General features: G+C 46.1%; 1 protein-coding gene and 1 pseudogene across 5 annotated transcripts in view; both read left to right on the top strand.

The window, feature by feature from the left end:
* Nucleotides 1–1,533: 1,533 nt before the first annotated feature.
* The window catches only part of TUFT1 (tuftelin 1), a 44,577-nt gene continuing 24,632 nt past the window's right edge, over nucleotides 1,534–21,478 (top strand). For 4 of the 5 annotated variants that reach the window (XM_017877669.1, XM_017877668.1, XM_017877665.1 and 1 more), the window contains exon 1: nucleotides 1,546–1,671. In XM_017877669.1, the coding sequence (XP_017733158.1) occupies nucleotides 1,612–1,671 (60 nt within the window). In that variant the 5' untranslated portion in view covers nucleotides 1,546–1,611. Of the gene's footprint in view, nucleotides 1,672–21,478 lie in introns of all 5 variants that reach the window. The other variant, XM_017877666.1, reaches the window with a different exon arrangement.
* LOC108533226 (40S ribosomal protein S10 pseudogene) lies at nucleotides 18,695–19,285 on the top strand (annotated as a pseudogene).

Genomic DNA, 21,478 nt, shown 5'->3' with positions numbered 1-21,478 from the left:
ATATTAACTGTACAACTTAGGGGCCAAAGCTAGAGTTTTCTTCACCTTACTTTTCAGAGGCCCTTTACAACACAGCAGGTGGGACCTAGGAAACTTGGAGATGTTTATGGCAGCCCCATTCTCTCCTGAACAATATTCTGGGAAAAGCAAGGACAGTAAATGCCTTTTTTTTTTTTTTTTTTGAGACTGAGTCTCACTCTATCGCCCAGGCTAGAGTGTAATGGTGTGATCTTGGCTCACTGCAACCGCTGTCTCCCGGGTTCAAGCAATTCTCCTGCCTCGGCCTCCTGAGTAGCTGGGATTACAGGCACCTGCCTCCACACCCAGCTAATTTTTGTATTTTTAGTAGAGATGGAGTTTCTCCATGTTGGTAAGGCTGGTCTCAAACTCCTGACCTTGTGATCTGCCCACCTCGGCCTCCCAGAGTGCTGGGATTACAGGCATAAGCCACTGTGCCCGGCCAGCAGTAAATGCCTTTTTGAGGGTTAGAGTAGAACAGACCAGAACTGGGTTTTATTCCCTTGGGTCATAGTGATAACCCCAGCATTCACTTCCAGGTAGAAAAATCCTCATTCATTCCTAACTGGCATAGAACCCAGTCCCTAACTGGGAGGTGGGGACATTTCTGCTGTTCCTGCCCTAGTGTTGCCTTGAAGAGGGAGCTGGCCCTTCTCTAGAGCCTATTGCCACGTATAGGGGTACTATCCACTCAGGAGTGAGTCAGACCTCCTCCTGAAGTATTCTGTCTGCTGTGTGGACCATAGCCAAGTGAAGCAGCCATCTGCCAAGAGCAGCTGGGCGGGGAGGATGCTCCAGGGTCCTGCTTGGCCAACCCCTTCTTCTAGGCCCCCAAGATCCCAGCCTAGACTTGGGGAGAAAATGCAACTGGAGAAGTCAAGGCTCATCCTTTCTCACGAACACAAATTCCTTTTAAGGCAATGTGTCCCGCCTCTCCCAACCATATAAGGGCAGCGTCAGTAAAAGAGCTTCTGCAAAACAAGCAAACAAGCCCCACCCAGAGCCTAGCTGACTGGGCCTCCTGGGCCTCTTGCCAAGGAAGTGCACCTGCCAGACTGGCTTAGGCCAGTCTGAGTGAGTTGGCCCTTGGTGCCTGCCTTTCTGCGGTGGAGGAAAGGTTTACTCAGCTCTACAAAGCCTACAGGCTGGTTTACGTATAGGGAGAGGAGCATGTATGGAGGAAGCTTTTGCAGGTTCCAACTCCTCATCCTCTAGGAGCAGGCAGGGTGATTCCCTCTGATCAACACTGATCTTGGAGATGGAAGGCGACAAGATTAATGAAGAATGTTGAAGTGCAACCACATACTCTAGATAAAGCTATTCAGTTAAAGCAGCCCCATGTCTCTCCCAAGCCCCACCTTTGTGTAAATCCGAGCGAGCACCGATGGGGCACGTCCCAGACCCCTTGGCCCCGCCCACCTCACCTCCTCACCTATCGCTCGTTCTCGGCGAAACCGCGAACTGGGGGCGTGGCCTATCTTCAGCCCCGCCCCTGATGAGCCTATACAAGGGGGCGGTTCCCCGCGCGCCCGCGCAGTCGGAGCTGGACGGTGGCGGGGAGGGGTGGTGTGTGTGCTGCGACCCCGAGGGAAGATGAACGGGACGCGGAACTGGTGTACCCTGGTGGACATGCACCCAGAGGACCAGGCGGCGGTAAGAAAAAGCACCCTCGCCGTCTTCTCCGTTTTGTATTCCTGGTTTCTAAGTCCGCCCCTTCCTTGCCTCACGCCGGGTTCGCTGACATCACCTGGTGCCCGGCTTGCGCGGTCAGCCCTGCGCGGCGCTTCTTTTTATTCTTTTGCCTGCGACGGGCAGTGGGAGTCGCGGGGTGAAGACTTGTTTGAGGCTGGAGGGCTCGGGGCGTCCCTGCCCTTTGCTAGGACCCTGCGGCTCCTGCCTGGGACTCGGCGCCGGCGAGCCCGTGCTTGGGCCGCGGGTCTGAGGCGTCTTGTGGGCAGCCAGATTGGGTCATAAGAGAATGAGCTCAAGGGACTGGATCCCTGAGCGCCTTTGGACATTGTGTCCTGCGGAGGAGGCTTAGGCTTTCCCTTGGGTCGAGGGTCCTGGTGACCTCAGAGGCCCTCCAAAGAATTTCATTATGGTGCTTTGGATAATCAGTAACAAGAAAAAGGGTAAATTACAGGGCTTGGACTGGAGGGTGGGGGGCAAGTGGGGGACAGTAGGACTCAAACTATTCCGAGATTGGCTAGGGACTCTACCTTTCGCTAAGAGGGATAGGGCTTTCAGCCTGGGGGTCACCTCTCGTCTTGGATTTCTCCTTCTTCCCCCTTGTAGTTCTGTTTTCCTCCCTCTATCTGCCTCCCGATAACTTCCTGGGACGGTGTGTTAGTTTTACTTCCGTCTCCAGCCTCCAGGCCCAGGGATAGTGGAGGAAGGGGAGGGAAGTGACTCAAGCGAGGGCTTCTGGAAGGAGAGAGGGTTGCTGAGAAAGGGGGCTTTCTCCAGTGCAGGCTAGTCTACCCCGCTCTCCTCTTTCTCTGGCTCCCAGTCCCTGTTCTTCCCACCCTAGCTGACCATATGGTTTTTCCTCTCCAGAGGCTGAGGAGTGTAATTTGTGGCTGAGTGTTTCTAGGCTCTGTTGGGGAACTTAAGCTAGATTAGGTGTGTACTATTTCATCAGCTTCCAAGCTATTGTGGGTGGGAGTGAAATGAAAACTAAAGTGATGCGGAACTTGGGTATCATTCCCCCCCTCCCACATCTGATTCTCTTACCCTCTGCCTGCCTCATCCTGCTCTTGAGGTAGAGCTAACCCAACTGCAGCTAGATTATGGCTCTTCTTCAAACTCATTTCAGGTTTAGAATACAGATGATCATTTAGTTCTGTTCCCAGTCCCCTCTCCATTTCTGCCCAGGCTATGAGTGTTTTTGCCACAGTAAAATACAGATGTTGCTATTGGCCAACCCCAGTTGCCCAAACCTCATTCGTCTGTAGCCTGCCACATCCCCAGCTATGAGACTCTGAAGAGATGTAAGAAATCCATCCATTATGTGTCAGCCACAAGTCCTACTCCATGCTCTTTGTTTTTAAGCAACGAGGGTCCTGCTATGTTGCAGGAGTTGCAGTACAGTGGCTCTTCACTGGTGCAATCATAGCACACCACAGCCTTGAACTCCTGGCTTCAAGCAATCCTTCTGCCTCAGCCTCCTGAATAGGTGGGACTTCAGGTGCACACCACCTGTAGCTTCTCTTCCATGCTCTTGCTCTCTCTTTTGGAATAGTTGAGGGAAAAGGGTATGAGATAAATAAAGGAGAAGGATGTTTGGGCTGCTTTTTGCTTCCTTGCTATATAGAAAAGAGATCCAGAAAGAAGTCTAAGACCAAGTTGGCACTAGCAGTGTTAATGAATCATTAACCTCTACCATTTTTTTCTTTCTTCCTTTCATTTCTTTCCTCTTTTCTTTCTTTCTTTTTTCTTTTTTTTTTTTTTTTTGAGACAGGGCCTTGCTCTGTTGCCCAGGCTGGAGTGCTATGGCACGATCTCAGCTCACTGCAACCTCCACCTCCTGGGTTCAATAGATCCTTCTTCCTCAGCCTCCCAAGTAGCTGAGACTATAGGCGCATGCCACCACACCTACATTTTTTTTTTATTTTTTATTTATTTTTTTGGTAGAGATGGGATTTCACCATGTTGCCCAGGCTAGTCTTGAACTCCTGGGCTCAAGCAGTCTGCCTACCTTGGCCTCCCAAAGGCTTGGGATTACAGGCGTGAACCACTACATCTGGCCCCTTCTACTCTTTCTTGATGTTTTTGCTGTTTGGTGGGGCAGAAAAAATTATTAAGAGAAAATAGTGGACAAGGAATTCAGATGGTCTCCAGTCATGGGTTAGTTTGAAGCTAACCAGAGACCTCTAGAGCAAGGGAGAAAAAGAAATTCCCTTTTATTCCTTTTTTCTGGGCTGAACTTGAGACTTATTTTACTCCAAAGCTGGGAATGAAGTAATCATTGTCCAGATCTGATCTTGGAGACATTCCTGGGCCCTTAAGGGAGGGGAGGAGATGGTGAACAGTCAGGACACAGGCCTTGTCCTGCATTCCTCTTCTCTGATCCAACTTGCAGACAGAATTTATGGCTCTGGACAACCCCCAGGAATCTGTCATATGTTCACACCACTGAATGGGTGCTCAATGCATGTGCAAAGTGAGTAAATAAATAAATGAACAGATGTTTCTTCCGGAGTCAGAGTGTAGACAGTTGACCTGATTAGAGATCCTAGTGTGAGTGAGGGCCCTGGACTCTGTTGGTACTTCCCCACTAGCCAGGCTGTGTGCCTTAGTGTATCACATGTGGACATGGACACAGGGCCAGTACACTCTCTGGGATGTTTTTATTGTTGGAGGCAGATGCAGCAGGTACAAGGAGCCAGTGTTTTTCAGAACTGCAGACCATAACCACTAGTGGGTCTAACATCGACTTAGTAGGTCAGACCAGCATTAAAAAAGAAATAGAATTAACACTCTTAGAGTGTTAGTGAGGATAGACATTTTTGGTAGAACTTTTATTTCAGTTATATATGTGTGTGTGTATATTATGTATGTGCATGTTTGTTTACTGGGTCTTGATGTGAAATATGTTTTTGAGATTGAAAAGTTTTGCAAGCCACTCTAGTAAGTTTTATTGGCAAATAAAAGAACAAATAAACACCAAACTCCTTTTTGCTAGGTATTTCCATTAACTTCCTTTGGTTATAAACAACAGAGAATGACTCCAGCTAAACTAAGCAGATGAGGAAATTATTAGAAGGAAATGAAGCAGTTCACAGAATTTAAGGGAAAGCTTAAAAAGCCCTAACCAAGGATGTTTTGGGGCCTGGGTAAGTGGAACGACGGAGGCTTACTACTGTTGGTGAATTGGTTCCAGCTGTTTAGGTCTTTGCGCCATTATGCTCAAGATTCCAGGGAGAAAGTGCCATTGTCCCTTGGCCCCCAGTTGTCCAGAGCAGGACAGGGTTCCTTGATTGATAGGCCCCCCAGATTATAGTGATGGAAGGAGATTCTCCAAAGACCCAAATGTTGTTATCAGCGGAGGGGAATGAAAGCTGTGTGGCCAGAGAACGGATGTCTATGACATTAGACTTTACCATGGATGATCTCTGATTTCATTTCCCTCCTTCTCTCTTTTCCTTCCTTCTTTCCATCCGTCTTTAAATCACCTTTTTTTTTTTGAGACAGGGTCTCACTCTGTTGCCCAGACTAGAGTGCAGTGGCGTGATCACTGCTCACTGCAGCCTTGAACTCCTGGACTCAAGGGATCCTTCTGCCTCAGCCTCCCAAGTAGCTGGGACCACAGGCATACCCGACATGTCTAGCTAATTTTTCATTTTTCGTGATATGGGTTCTCACTATGTTGCCCAGGCTAGTCTTGAACTCCTGGTTTCAAGTAATCTTCCTGCCTCGGCTTCCCTAAGTGCTGGGATTACAGGTGTGCACCACTGTGCCTGGCCTTAAATCACCTTCTTTTTGGGGGGCGGGGATGGAGTCTCCCTCTGTCACTCAGGCTGGGGTGCAGTGGCACAATCTTGGCTCACTGCAACCTCCATCTCCCGGGTTCAAGCAGTTCTTCTGCCTCAGCCTCCCGAGTAGCTGGGTTTACAGGCATGGGACACCATGCCCAGCTAATTTTTGTATTTTTACTAGAGATGGGGTTTCATCATGTTGGCCAGGCTGGTCTCAAACTCCTGACCTCAAATGATCTGTCTGCCTTGGCCTTCCAAGGTGCTGGGATTACAGGCATGAGCCACCATGCCCTGTCTCTTAAATCACTTTTTATCAAAGGAATATATGTGTGTGATTTTAAAAAGATCTAATAATATCAAAAGGCTTTTAAAAGAAAATAGCAGTCCCCTACTCCAAATTCTGCTCCATGGAAGTAACCACTTTCTACTCTTTTAGCTGTTTTGTGTTTACCTCCATGTTTCTCAATAATATGCTTACCGTGATTTTTCTTGATTTATCAGTTTTAGACATCTATTGATGGAATTATAGGAAAATCTATACTCCCGCCCCTCACTAGGTGCTTCCTTCCCATCCTCCCAGTGTAATTGTATTATAATTTTTGTTAATGTAATAAACTATAGTTTCTGTTAATAGCATTGTGGTCAAGAGCATGGCTCTGGGCTGAGCGCGGTGGCTCACATCTGTAATCCCAGCACTTTGGGAGGCTTAGGCAGGTGGATCACCTGAGATCAGGAGTTCAAGACCAGCCTGACCAACATGGCAAAACCCCATCTCTACTAAAAATACAAAATTAGTGGGGTGTGGTGGTGCGTGCCTATAATCCCAGCTACTTGGGAGGCTGAGGCAGGAGAATCGCTTGAACCCGGGAGGTGGAGGTTGCAGTAAGCCGAGATCACGCCATTGCACTCCAGCCTGGGCAATAAGAGTGAAACTCCGACTCAAACAAACAAACACAAAAGTGCATGGCTGTGGGAATCTGACTAAGGTAGGCTCTTATCAGGCTTTGATGTCTGCTTTGCCCGAGCTCACTTAGGCAAATTACTTAACTTTTTCATTTTCAGTTTTCTCACTTGTAAAACTGGAATAATAATTGCACCCTTCTCATAAGGTAGTTGTGAGGATTAAATTAGATAATATATATAAAATATGAAGCACAGTGCCTGGCATGTGGTAAGTACTCAGATGTTAGCTATTATTTTCTATTTCTACTGGCTTGGACTAGACTATTTTAACCTCCTTTAAGCAACCAGCCAAGGGATGGAGGAAGAGTCTGGGAACTCTCTGGGCAAGGTTTGCTCCTCCTCATTATGCTGACTTTTGTTTTTTCCTATCTGTTTCTTTCTCGTTTTCTTGATGATCCAGGTTCCTCAACCAGTGGAGGGTCCCAGGGGTGAGAGGAGGGTCTACAGATAGAGCCAGGGTGAAGACCTGAGTAACCTTTGCTAGTCCTGACTCAGCCAGTACTGGTCTTACACTGGCGATGGGTCAGGGTTCATATTTTGGCATCTCTCTCTGGGCATCTTTCCTCTTCTTTTTTAGACCTCACGACCAAGGCAGCTGGTGTCCCCTGCTGCTCTGGTTTCTTTAAGTAATATATCAGTTTTATCTTTCCTTAGAATATTTGCATTTTTTTCATCCTCTCTCTCTTTTTCTTTTTTTTTTTTTTGGATTTGTCTTGTCCAGAGAGGTTCTCTCAACACCTGGGTGGACTCAGAATTTTTTTTATCAGCTGCAATCTGAACACTTGTCTTTACCACGGAATAGGTGACATTCCTTTAGGACCTCAGAAGCTCAAGTAGTTTAATACCAAGTCTTTCCAGAGCCTCACTCTCTTATTTTTTAAACTAGAACTGTGATTTATTGAAGCCTTACCATGAGCTTCATATAATTTTTTATGAATAACTTTATTGAGATATAATTCATATACCCCATTTAAAGTATATAAGTCATTGGTTTTTAGTATATTCACAGAGTTGTGCAATCATCAATAAATCAATTTTAGAACATTTTCCTTACCTTATAAAGAAATCCTGATCCATTAGCAGTCACTCCCCATTTCCCCCAAACCTCCCTCAGCCCTAGGCAACCACCAGTCTACTTTTTTTCTCTGTGGATTTACCTGTTCTGGATATTTCATATAAATGTAATCATCGGTATATGATCCTTTGTGACTGGCTTCTTTTATTAGAATGATGTTTTCAAGGTTCATCAATGTTGTAATGTGAATCAGTACTTCATTCCTTTTTATGGCTGAATAATATTCCATTATTTAGATGTATTACAACAGTGTTCATCATGGATAAATGTTGGTGGACATTTGGGTTCTTTCTGCTTTTTGGCTATTCTGTATAATGCTGCTATGAACTTTGGTGTACAAGTTTTTGTGTGGAAATATATTTTCATTTCTCTTGGAGAGGAATACCTAGGAGTAGAATTGCTGGGTCAGAATATTTGCGTTTTAAAAGAGGATTCATCTGGAGCCATTGGTGCTTACTCCAGAGGAATGAATGTATTCTAAAACATGGAAGTCCTGGTTCTGTGACATCTGAGTGTAGGGGAAACTGCTGGGCAGAGGAGCCTTTCAAGTTTGGTGGCTGCCTGTTCCTTCTACTCATGAAACTTGCCCTACACTCAGCCCATAAATTTCTCCTCACACCATCCCATCTCTCCCATTTATTGCCAGGTTCTTACTTTCAGGAGCATTGCAGCTGATGTCAACAAGCCTGCCAGGAATTTGGGGAATGCTGGGGTTTGCCAGAGAAGGAAGGATCTCCTCTGAGTGAGGAGAGTTACCTCATCATCAGGCATTTGGCGCTAACATTTGCCCATAGTTCTCCAGGGTGGAGGGGGGTGTACACCCAGATGGTTTCGGTTCCAGACACGTGTGCTCAGAGAGGTGGGATGAGCTTCCTTGCCTGCTAGTAATTATGGCGCATGCCTCTTTGGGTCAAGGTGCAAGAGTCTTGTGAAACACCTTTGTTTTCCAGGGGTTGAGAAGGTTCAGTTGCGGAAATAGGTATGTGCCAGGAAGGCTTGTGGCCCAGATTTAAGCCTGGCCAGCAGAGGCAGGAAGCAGAGGAGAGAATATAGGGAAGGAAGGGGATGAGGAAAGAAGGAAGAAAAGGGACATAGTTTTCTTGGGTCTGGGGGCACAGAAGCAAAAATCACTAAGCAGGTTGTCAGAGCCTAGAGAGGGCAGAGCCACTCCCTTTGATGCAGAGGGGGCACTGAGGAACTTGCCCTTTCATTCCACGTTTGCTGGTCGCTAGGTAGGTGTCCTAGAGAGAGACTGGCTCAGCAAGTGGGTGTCTCCTTCAGAGCTGGTTCGGGAGCTCACTTCCCTCTACAGACACACAGTCACTGCTCGGCCCCATTGTTTGCCTTTGTTAAGGCTCCAAGTAATGAGAAGGGCTGCCTCATGTAGGGTGCCACCTCAAATCCTTTTTCTCGTTTCACCTCACAGTAACCCTGGTCAGCCCTCTACATAGTGCCTGTCCAGCCCATGCCTCTGGGTAGGCAGCCACATAAAAAGCAAACACCTGTTTTGTTGGCTAATATGGGGAGGAAGAAAGGGAATGAGTCTTTGTGTCCTGCTCCACAAAGGGCCATCTCTGGCTTAGGCAGCACTGCAGAAGGCAGGACCATGTACCTGAGACTGATGAGCTGTGTCGGGTGCGAGCCTCACTCATCCTGATCACTTGGGTGCCATTGTTACAAGGGGCTGGCTATTCATATTTTTCTTGGGTTTTTTTCTTTTTGAGATGGAGTCTCGCTCTGTCACCAGGCTGGAGTGCATGGCCCGATCTCAGCTCACTGCAACTTCCACCTCCCAGGTTCAAGCGATTCTCCTGCCTCAGCCTCCCGAGTAGCTGGAGCTACAGGCATGTGCCACCTCGCTCAGCTACTTTTTGTATTTTTAGTAGAGACGGGATTTCATCCTGTTGGCTGGGATGGTCTCAATCTCTTAACCTCGTGATCCGCCTGCCTCCCAAAGTGCTGGGATTACAGGCGTGAGCCACCGTGCCTGGCCTCCCATTTTTCAACGTGGGGAAACTGAGGTGACTGATCCTCCAGCAACTTGAGAGGCCATGTACACTTGGGGTGGGAAAGTGGATGGGATTGAGGGACAAAGTGAGGAAAGAGTGGGATACAGGGTGAAGATGAATTAAGGTTGCTGGTTTCCAGCTCAGGGGCAATCTCTACTTCCTTTGCTTCCTCTTAGAAAGAACACTTGACTCCTACCCAGTCCTAGTGACCCCTGTAAAACCTGGGGAGTGAGAGCTGGGACAATGCAGGCTTTTCCCTATTCACATGAGCCTGTGGTGTGAGAACTCTGCGCCTCTCTCCTTATCTCTCTGGGGCCTCCCTGTTTATCTCCTTATCTCTGCTATGGCGTCTTGATCTGTAACCCCTCAGCTATGTGTTTACCCCCTCCCTGCTTTCAGGAGTGAGTCACAGCCGGAGATTTGTTTGAACAGAGTGGTGAGGCTGCCTATAATTTGGAGGTAGCTGGGCTTCTCCCAAAAATGTTTATGAGGTTAGAGGTTGCTTACCTTATGATTAGCACTGCTTCTTTTTCCCTAGAGAAGAAGGCCTCACTTCTCATCTTGCCTTTCAGAGTCCCCAGTGGAGACCCCCCCTGCCAGATATTTTTGGGGTGTTCCTAAAGCTCCCTGGAGCCTGCTCACAGTCCTGAGGAAATGCGAGCCTGCTCCAGAAAACAACGAAGTGCACCAAGCAGAGAGGAGCCCCAGGATTTGCTCCTTGACTCTGGGTTGGGGGTGCAGGCCGAGGTCTGTGGCCCTGTTGATTAAGATGCATTCTCCGGTTCTGGAGGATGAGGTGCCAGAGAGAGAGAGCACTAGGTTTTTCATCAGCTCCATTAGACAATTTACTTCATCCACTCTCTTCCTTTGCAGACTTTACAGAGCTACTTGGGAAAGTAATGCCGCTTCATCCTTGTGAAGAGATTTATGGTTTGCAAATCACTTTTACATCATTCTCGCACATCTACCTACCCTTCCTAAAATGTCGGTGGTGGTATTATCACCCTCATTTTACAGACAGAAAACTGAGACCCAGAGAGATTGAGTGATTTGCTCAAGGATTAATGGTCATCATCCTGCCTCTGACTTCAAGTTTAGTGCTTTGTTTTGAGACAGAGTCTCGCTGTGTCACTTGGGTTGGAGTGCAGTGGCACGGTCTTGGCTCTCTGCTGCCTTGACCTTATGGGCTCAATTGATCCTCTCACCTCAGCTTCCCTAGTAGCTGGGACTACAGGTGTGCACCACCACGCCAGGCTAATTTTTGTACTTTTTGTAGAGACAGGGTCTCATTATGTTGCCCAGGCTGGTCTCAAACTCCTGGACTCAGGCGATCTGCCTGTGTGGGCCTCCCAAAGTGCTGGGATTACAGGCGTGAGCCAACATGCCTAGCCAAGTTTAGTACTTTTTCTTTCCTTCTCTTTATATGTTTTATTACAGAAGTGTCACAGGGCTCACTGCACCTCTCTCCTTATCTCCCTGGGGCCTACGCCTCCCAGGTTCAAGCGATTCTCCTGCCTCAGCCTCCCAGGCAACTGGGATTACAGACTCTCACTACCACACCTGACCAGTGTTTTGTATTTTTAGTAGAGACGGGGTTTCACCATGTTGGCCAGGCTGGCCTTGAACTCCTTACCTCAGGTGATCCACCTGCCTTGGCCTCCCAAAGTGCTGGGATTATAGGTGTGAGCCACTGTGCCTGGCCCAAATAGTGTTTTTTTTTTTTTTTTTCTTTTTTGAGATGGAGTCTCACTCTGTCGCCCAGGCTGGAGTGCAATGGCGTGATCTTTGCTCACTGCCTCCGCCCCTTGGGTTCAAGCGATTCACCCGCCTCGGCTTCCCGAGTAGCTGGGGTTACAAGCATGCACCACCAGGCCCAGCTAATTTTTATATTTTCAGTGGAGATAGGGTTTCACCATGTTGACCAGGTTGGTCTCAAACTCCAGACCTCAAGTGATCTGCGCACCTCGGCCTTCCAAAGTGCTGGGATTACAGGCGTGAGCCACCGCACCCGGCCCCAGCTTGCTTTTTTACTTAACAATTTATTTTGAGATTTATTCATGTCAATGCATGTTGCATAGTTTATTTCTTTTCACAGCTGAATAGTAGTTCGTTGTACTAATATGTCAGGGTTTATTCATTCATTTTCTAATTAGGCAGGCATGGTGGTGCATGCCTGTAGTCCAGCTGCTTAGGAAGCTGAGGTGAGAGGATCAATTGAGCCTGAGAGGTCAAGGCTACAGTGAGGCATGATCATGTCACTGCACTCCAGCCTGGGTGACACAGTGAGACCCTGTCTCAAAAATAATGAGGATATATAGTTTAAAAATTCGTTTTCTTGTCAGTGGGCCATCTGGGTGGTTTCTGGTATTTTGCCATTGCATGCAATGCTGCTGTGAACATACTTCTACGTGTCTTATCTTTATATTTCTTTTTTTTTTCTCTCTCTCTCTCTTTTTTTTTTTTTTGAGACGGAATCTCGTTCTGTTGCCCAGGCTGGAGTGCAATGGCCGGATCTCAGCTCACTGCAAGCTCCGCCTCCCGGGTTTATGCCATTCTCCTGCCTCAGCCTCCTGAGTAGCTGGGACTACAGGCGCCCGCCACAGCGCCCGGCTAGTTTTTTGTATTTTTTAGCAGAGACCGGGTTTCACCATATTAGCCAGGATGGTCTCGATCTCCCGACCTCGTGATCCGCCCGTCTCAGCCTCCCAAAGTGCCAGGGTTACAGGCTTGAGCCACCGCGCCCGGCCTTATCTTTGTATTTCTATAAGTGTAATGAAATCTCCCCAAAATAGCTCATTAGCATTTTAATTTGCATTTTCCTTATACTGGTGAGGTTGAGCATCTTTACCATTCCATTAGCCACTTGTATTTCTTTTTAGAGTTGCCTTCTTAGTTTTGCTCAATTTTTCCTTGACTTTCCTCTGCTACTTTTCTGTTTCTGCTTTTTTCAGTTTTCCATACTGCTTCTCTAAACTGAAGAGCTGGAGTTTCTCAAAGGGAATTGGGAAAATCCCTGAACATATCACCTGGAACTCATGCAACACATATTTTTTTGAGAACCTATTCTAGACCAGGCGTTGTGCTAAATAAGCTATCCATGTCTTCAAAGAGCTTGATTTTATTGGGGGAGATGAATGAATAGTTACAAAAGAATGGGCTCCTTGTTAAAGTGCAGGATATGTAGGTTGCAGTAGGTGCTCTGACTGAGAGAGAAGTGCTGGGATAGGACCCTCAAAGAGGAGATGCCTTGAAGGCTGAGCAGGAATTCTCCAAGGAGGCAAGGGAGGAGAGGATACCCTGGTCGGAGAAAGCAACATGTGCACCTCTGGGGAGGTGGGAGCACGTATTGCACTGGAAGACCCGTTAGCAGAAACAGACTTGGATTTGGCTGCCTTCTACGATTGGATCAGGAAAAAGTTGGGGACAGTTAGAGTGCAGGGTACATTGGGGTACTGGAGGGAGTCAAAACATTTTATGTGGTATACACTGTGATAGTCCTGATCGTAAGGGGACTCTAATACCATAATAAGGAGTTTTTGATTTTTTGCTTTTAAAAACATTTAATAGTAACATATATACAGAAACATACATACATCACAAATGTACAGTCAAGTAATTTTCACAAACTAGACACATTCCTGTAAGCAGCACCCAGATCAAGAAACAAATCATTACGGGCACTACAGAAGCCCCCTCCTGTCCCCTTCTAATTACCACCTACCTTCACCCTCAAGGGTAACCACTGTCCTGACTTCCAAAGTGCATATTATATTAGTTTTGCTTATTTTTGTGCTTTTTATATAAGTGGAATCATATAGTGTACTTTTGCGCTGGATTCTTTTGCTTAACGTCTTTGTGAGATTTACTGATATTGCATGTACAGTGCTTCATTCTTTTTCATTGTTGTACAAAGTTCCATTGTATGAATATATTGCAACTTATTCTACTCTTGGTGAACATGTGGGTAATTTCTAGTTTGAGGCTATTATGAAAAATGCTACTGTGAACTTTCTAGTATACATGCTTTTATGGGAAACATATGTATGTGCCAGGGCAAAGGGAAAGCCTCCTCTTCACCCTTGGAAGTTTTGCTGAAAATCGCTGACAAAAGGTAGATTGATAGGAAAAAAGGGCCGGGCGCAGTGGCTCACACCTGTAATCCCAGCACTTTGGGAAGCTGAGGCGGGTGGATTACCTGAGGTCAGGAGTTCGAGAGCAGCCTGGCCAACATGGTGAAACCCCGTCTCTACTAAAAATATAAAAATTATCTGGGCGTGGTGGCACACACCTGTAATCCCAGCTGCTCGGGAGGCTGAGGCAGGAGAATTATTTGAGCCTGGGAGGTGGAGGTTGCAGTGAGCCGAGATTGTGCCACTGCACTCCAGCCTGGCCGACAGAGCGAGAGAGACTCTGTCTCAAAAAAAAAGGAAAAAAGGCATACACATTTATTTGATCATATTTTTAGGTGACATGGGAACCTTCAGAATGAAGACCCAAATATACAGAGGAAACCGTCCCTTCTTTTTTAATTTTCAATTTTTATTATTTTAAAAGCTAGCCTTATTGAATCAGAAGCAGGCCATTCTTAGATTTCAAAAAGTATAGACAGCTGTGTAGAAATATGATTGGACAAAAAGGGTATGATCTAATGCTAAGAGACTAAGTGGGAAACCCAGCAAGGCCTGTCTGTCTAGATTCTTCTTGACCTCTTAAGCATTCCTTCTGGGTGTGAGGCAGGGCCCTCTCTGGAATGGGGGTCTTGTGACTTAAAATCAAGCAAGGTGGGTCAGATAATTTTTTTTTTTTTTTTAGATGGAATCTTACTTTTGTCACTCAGGCTGGAGTGCAGTGGCATGATCTTGGCTCACTGCAACCTTCACCTCCCAGGTTCAAGCGATTCTCCTGCCTCAGCCTCCCAAGTAGCTGGGACTACAGGCACCTGCTACCATGCCTGGCTAATTTTTTTCATTTTTAGTAGAGACGAGGTTTCACCATGTTGGCCAGTCTGGTCTCCAACTCCTGACCTCGTGATCTGCCCATGCCTCCCATAGTGCTGGGATTACAGGCGTGAGCCACCATGCCCAGCCAGATAATTTATTTATAGCTAGTTTTTAACAGAAAGAGAGGTGGAAAGTCAGAGTAATAATTTTAGGTTTTATGGTTGGCTTTGGGAAAAAGGGGTTCTGGTTTCTATGACCCACCTTGAGAAGAGGGATTCTAGTTTCTATGGCTAGCCTCGGGACGGCGAGGGGAGGAATGAAAGGCCAGAAAAGAGGTCAGGAGAAAGTCAGAGAAAACTTTTTTCTTCCAAGGCCTTCATTTTGGGGTATCATATTCTGAGATCCTACATTTGCATTTCTGTTGGGTAGGGTAACTAGTGGTGGAATTGCTGTGCCTTAGAGTACTTTTGTGTTCATCTTTGGTTGATGCTTCTGAATTTTCCAGCGATTGTGATACTGTGCAGTCCCAGCATCAGCGTCTCAGTGTCGGTTGTTCCACATCTGCTGAACACTTGGTATTTTTTTTTTTTTACCCCTTTCATGTTAGTCATTCTGATAGGTATTTTGTGGCATTGTTTTGTGGTTTTAGTTTCCAGTTCTTTGATAATGCCTGATTAAGTTGAACCCCTTGTCATATGTTTGTTGACTATTTGGGTATCCTCATGATGATGTATCTGTTGGCGTCTTCTGCCTGTTTTTCTACTGGGCTGCATGTCTGGCTGGCTGTCTCTCTTTTTTTCTTTAAACATTTTATTTTGAAATAATTTTAAATTTACAGAAAAGTTGCAAAGATAGTACAGAGAACTCTTGTATACCCTTCATCCAGTTTTCCCACAACGTGAACATCTTAGGTCACCATGGCACGTTTGTCATATGAAGAAATTAATGTTGGTACAATGCCATTCACAAAGTTGTAGAGTATTTGGGTTTCGCTACTTTTCCCACTAGTATCTTTTTTCTGTTCCAGGGTTCAGTCCAGGATCCCATGTTAGTCATTTTGTTTAGTAGAAATTCTTTATATATTCTGGACATCTTTTGTCAGTTATACATATAGTGAATTTCTTCTGCTCTGTGGGTTGCCATGCACTCTTTATTATTATTATTATTATTATTATTATTAAGACAGAGTCTTGCTCTGTTTTCCAGGTTGAAGTGCAGTGGTACGATCTTGGCTCATTGTGACCTCCGCCTCCCGGGTTCAAGCGATTCTCCTGTCTCAGCCTCCTGAGTAGCTGGGACTACAGACACGTGCCACCATGCCCGGCTAATTTTTGTATTTTTAGTAGAGATGGAGTTTCATCATGTTGGCCAGGCTGGTCTCGAACTCCTGACCTCGTGATCCACCCACCTTGGCCTCCCAAAGTGTTGGGACTGTGAACCACTGTGTGTGGCCCCCCTCGCTTTTTTTTTTTTTGAGACGGAGTCTCATTCTGTTGTCCAGACTGGAGTGCAGTAACACGATCTTGGCTCACTGCAACTTCTGCCTCCAGAGTTCAAGCGATCATCCTGCCTCAGCCTCCTGAGTAGCTGGGACTATAGGTGTGTGCCACCACTCCAGGGTAATTTTTGTATTTTTGGTAAAGATGGGATTTCAGCATGTTGGCCAGGCTGGTCTCGAACTCCTGACCTCAGGTGATCCACCCACTTCGGCCTCCCAAAGTGCTGGGATTACAGGTGTGAACCACCACACTAGCCCTCTCAGCAGTGTATTTTGATGAATAAAAGTTCTAAATATTAAGGCCGGGCATGGTGGCTCACACCTGTAATCCCAGCACTTTGGGAGGCCAAGGCGGGTGGATCACATGAGGTCAGGAGTTCCAGACCAGCCTGGGCAACATGGCGAAACCGCATCTCTATCAAAACTACAAAAACTTAGCCAGATAGGGTGGTGCATGCCTGTAATCCCAAGCTACTCAGGAGGCTGAGGTAGGAGGATCACTTGAACTGGGGAGTCAGAGGGTGCGGTGAGGGTGCGGTGAGCCAAGATCGTGCCATTGCATTCCAGCCTGGGTAACAGAATGAGACTCCCTCTCAAAAAAAAAAAAAAAAAATTATAAGGCATACACTAACATTTTAATAGTGGCTGTTTCTGGGTGGCAGGATTATAAATGCTTATTTTCTTTTTGTCACTGAAAGTACTTGAAGGAATATGAATTCCTTTGTTTTTTTTTTGTTTTTTTTGTTTTTTTTAAGAAAAATATAATTATAGGTCAGGCGCGGTGGCTCACACCTGTAATCCCAGCACTTTGGGAGGCCAAGGCAGGCAGATCACGAGGTCAGGAGTTTGAGACCAGCTTGGCCAACATGGTGAAACCCTGTCTCTACTGAAAATACAAAAATTAGCTGGGCGTGGTGGCAGGTGCCTGTAATCCCAGCTACTCGGGAAGCTGAGGCAGGAGAATTGTTTGAACCCAGGAGGCGGAGGTTGCAGTGAGCCGAGATGGTGCCATTGCACTCTAGCCTGGGTGACAGGGTGAGACTCTGTCTCAAAAAAAAAAAAAAAAAGATAATTGTAGATTCACATGCAGTTATAAGAAATAATAGAATTCCCGTGTATCCTTTATTCCATTTTTTCCAGTGGTAACATCTTGCAAAACTGTGGTACTATATCACAACCAGGATACTGGCATTGATACAGTCAAGCTATGGAACATTTCCCTCACCATAAGGACCCCTCATGTTGCGCTTTGAGAGCCACACCCACTTCCCTCCTGCCCCTACTTTCTTCTTAACTCCTAGTAACCACCAATCTTTTTCCCATTTCTATAACTTTGTTATTTAAAAAATGTTACACAGGTGAAATTATACAGCATGTAAACTTTTGTGATTGGCTTTTTTCACTCAACAAATTCTCTGGAGAGTGTTGTTGCATGTATCAGTAGTTTGATCCTTTTTGTTGCTGAGTACTATTCCACAATAATGGATGTACCACAGTTCGTTTAACCATTTCTCTACTGAAGGCATCTGGGTCGTTTCTAGTTTTTGGCTGTTACAAATAAAGCTGCTTTTTCCCTTTCCTTTTACCTTTCCCCTTCCCTTCCCTTTCCCTTTCCCTTTTCCCCTTCCCTTCCCTTTCCTTCCTTTTCCCTTTCCCTCCCTCCCTTCCCTTCCCTTCCCTTCCTTTCCCCTTTCTCTCCCTGTCTTCTCCCTTCCCACCCCCCAACTCCTCTCCTCATAGTCCTACTCTGTAGCCCAGGCTGGAGTGCTGTGGTGTGATCACAGCTTACTACAGCCTCAACCTCGCCAGCTCAAGTAATCCTCCCACCTCAGCCTCCTGAATTTCTGGGACAACAGGCACACAACACCATGCCTAGATAAGAAAAAAAAAAACATGTTTTTTTGAAGAGAGGGGGCAACTTTCTTGCCCAGTCTAGTCTCAAGCTCCTGGCCTCAAGCAATCCTCCCACCTTGGCCTCCCAAAATGCCGAGATTACTGGCTGGGTACAGTGATTCACGCCTGTAATCCCAGCACTTTGGGAGGTCAAGGTAGGTGGATTACTTGAGGTCAGGAGTTCGAGACCAGCCTGGCCAACATGGTGAAACCCCCTCTATACTAACGTATGGAAATTAGCCAGGCGTTGTGATGGGAGCTTGTAATCCCAGTTACTGGGGAGGCTGAGATAGGAGAATTGCTTGAACCCGGGAGGCAGAGGTTGCAATGAGCCGAGATTGCGTCGCTGCACTCCAGCCTAGGTGACAGAAAGAGAATTCGTCTCAAAAACAAAACAAAATGCTGAGATTACAGATGTGAGCTATGATGCCTGGTTCTGTTTTTCATTCATCTGTTTTCTTTTCCTGCCTTCCTGTGGATTAATTGAGCACTTTTAAGATTCCATTCTTATTCATTTGTAATGTTTTTGAGTGTTATATGTTTGTATAGACTTTTTAGTGGTTGCTCTAGGTATTATACATTATGTGTATATAGGTTATCACAGTCTACTGGTGTTGGCATTTTACTAGTTTGAGTGAAGAAGAGAAACCTTTCCTTCCTTTATATCCCTTTACCGTCTCCCATTTATGATTTAATATAATATTATAATATTTAAATATTTTCTCTGCATACATTTAGAACCACATCAGACATTGTCATACTTTTTGCTTTAATCATCAAATATAACTTAGAAAACCCAAGAGGGGCTTTCCAGCCCCAGCCCCAGCCCCAGCCCCTACAGCCACCGAGATGTTGATGCCTAAGAAGAATTGGATTCCCATTTATGAACTCCTTTTTAAGGAGGGAGTCATGGTGGCCAAGAAGGATGTCCACATGCCTAAACACCTGGAGCTGGCAGACAAGGATGTGCCCAACCTTCATGTCCTGAAGGCCACGCAGTCTCCCAAGTCCCAAGGCTGCGTGAAGGAACAGTTTGCCTGGAGACATTTCTACTAGTACCTTACCAATGAGGGCATCCAGTATCTCTGTGATTACCCCAGAGATTGTGCCTGCCACCCTACGCCGCAGCCATCCAGAGACTGGAAGTCCTCAGCCTAAAGGTCTGGAGGGTGAGCGACCTGCAAAACTCACAAGAGGGGAAGCCGACGGAGGTACCCACAGACGGAGTGCTGTGCCCCCTGGTGCTGACAAGACGCTGAGGCTGGGTCAGCAACGGAATTCCAGTTTAAAGGTGGATTTGGTTGTGGACGTGGTCAGCCACCTCAGTAAAATTGGAGAGGATTATTTTGCATTGAATAAACTTATAGCCAAAAAAATTTTAAAAAATAAAAGGAAAAGAAAAAGAAAACCTAAGAGGGGAAGGAAATCTTGTTGTATTTACCCATCTTTTTTCTACTCATGTTTCTTTCTTCTCAATATTTCAAGTTTCCTTTTTTTTTTTTTAAGTCATTTTCTTTCTGTTTAGAGAACTTTTTCAGCCATTCTTCTAGTGTTGGTCTGCTGGTGAGAAATTCTCCTAGTTTTGCTTCATCTGAGAATGTCTTGATTTCTCCTTCGTTGCTGAAGGATATTTTTCTTTGTTATAGGATTCTGAATTGAAAGTTCTTTTCTTTCGGCATTTGAAAAATAGTATGCCACTTCCTTCTACCCTCTGACATTTCCGATGAGAAATCTGCCGTTATTCACATTGTTTTCCCCTCAAAGGTTATTTTTCTCTGGTTTCAAGATTTTTTCTTTGTCTTTAGTTATCAGAAATTTAATTATGATCTGTCATGGCATGAATTTAATTATGATCTGTCATGGCATGAATTTCATGTTTGCTCTGTTTGAAGTTTGCTTGGCTTCTTGAATCTACAGGTTTGTGTCTTTTGCCAAATTTTGGAAGTTTTTGGTCATTATTTCTTTGAGAACATTTTTAACTCACCCTCTTTCTTCTCTCTACCTGGAATTCTGATGGCTGGATGGAATCATCTCTCAGTGCCCCAACCCAGCCTAGTTGTCTATGCTCGTCCAATTGGAATTGCCTGGGTTTATGAAACAAACCAGACTTGACCTTTGTTAGCTAATAACCCCTTTGTTCTGACTGAAGGATGCCCTGCCTTTTCCCAGCCTGCCTCCAGGTATGGGGAGATAACATTCTTTTTTTTTTTTTTTCTTCTTTGAGATGGAGTCTTGCTCTGTTGCCCAGGCTGGAGTGCAGTGGTGTGATCTTGGCTCCCTGGAACCTCCACCTCCCAGGTTCAAGTGATTCTCCTGCATCAGCCTCCCTAGTAGCTGGGATTACAGGTGCCTGCCACCACACCCGGCTGAGTTTTATATTTTTAGTAGAGATGGGGTTTCACCATGTTGGTCAGGCTAGTCTCAAACTCCTGACCTCAAGTGATCCACCCACCTTGGCCTCCCAAAGTGCTAGGTTTACAGGCATGAGCCACCGCACCCAGCTGAAAGAGCGTTTTAATAAAAGTGTGGGTGTATCCTGGGAAGAAAGAATTGGCAGCCATTCTGGCTATTTTGAAATCATTAAATCATTTCCTCTTCTTTCTTTCTTTTTTTTTTTTTTGAGACGGAGTCTCGCTGTGTCGCCCAGGCTGGAGTGCAGTGGCGCGATCTCGGCTCACTGCAAGCTCCGCCTCCCGGGTTCCCGCCATTCTCCCGCCTCAGCCTCCGAGTAGCTGGGACTACAGGTGCCCGCCACCGCGCCCGGCTAGTTTTTTGTATTTTAGTAGAGACGGGGTTTCACCATGTTAGCCAGGATGGTCTCGATCTCCTGACCTCGTGATCCACCCGCCTCGGCCTCCCGAAGTGCTGGGATTACAGGCTTGAGCCACCGCGCCCGGCCTCCTCTTCTTTCTTTTGTAATATTTTCTTGACCTAGATGTCGTGGAGCATTCTCTGTGCATTCAGAAAATACCTTTGCGAATTGCTGTGGCATACAACAGCTCTCGAGGAGTTAACAGAAGGGGTAATTCTTCACAGAACACAAATAACTGAGAGGCAGATGCCATGGGAGGCCTTGTGACACTGTGGGAGCTCCGGGAGGGGAAGACGTGTTTCCCACAGGAGGCAGGGTAGCATCTTGCAAGATGAGGCATTTGAACATGAACTTGAGGAACTTGCAGATGCCCTAGGTGAAAATGGGAAGAATGGATATTTAAGGCACAGGAAATGATGGGAGCAAAGACACTGAAGTTGGAAACCATCGAATGTATTGGATGGGGCACTGAGAGATGGTAGCAAGAGGCGGGAGTTTACCCAGACTGTGGAGGCCTTACATGCCACTCCAAGGATGTGGCTTTTATCTCATAGGAATTAAGTGTTTTCATAAAACCAGCTACTTTGTTAGGGTTGGGAAGGTTTAAGGGCCATTGTGACAGTGTCTTCTGTCTTTCGTACATTTGGATTCACTCCAAGAAGTAGGAGGATGCTGATGTTTCAGTGCTACCCTCCTGTTTGGCAGAGAGTAACCTCCATACATTTTCTCATTTTCTTTCTTTCTCTTCTCTTCTCTTCTCTTCTCTTCTCTTCTCTTCTCTTCTCTTCTCTTC

This window comes from Rhinopithecus bieti, unplaced genomic scaffold (assembly GCF_001698545.2).
Source record: "Rhinopithecus bieti isolate Rb0 unplaced genomic scaffold, ASM169854v2 scaffold_10548, whole genome shotgun sequence".
Taxonomy (NCBI): domain Eukaryota; kingdom Metazoa; phylum Chordata; class Mammalia; order Primates; family Cercopithecidae; genus Rhinopithecus; species Rhinopithecus bieti.
The sequence above is the reverse complement of the archived record's forward strand: the minus strand, read 5'-3'. Positions and strand labels throughout refer to the sequence as shown.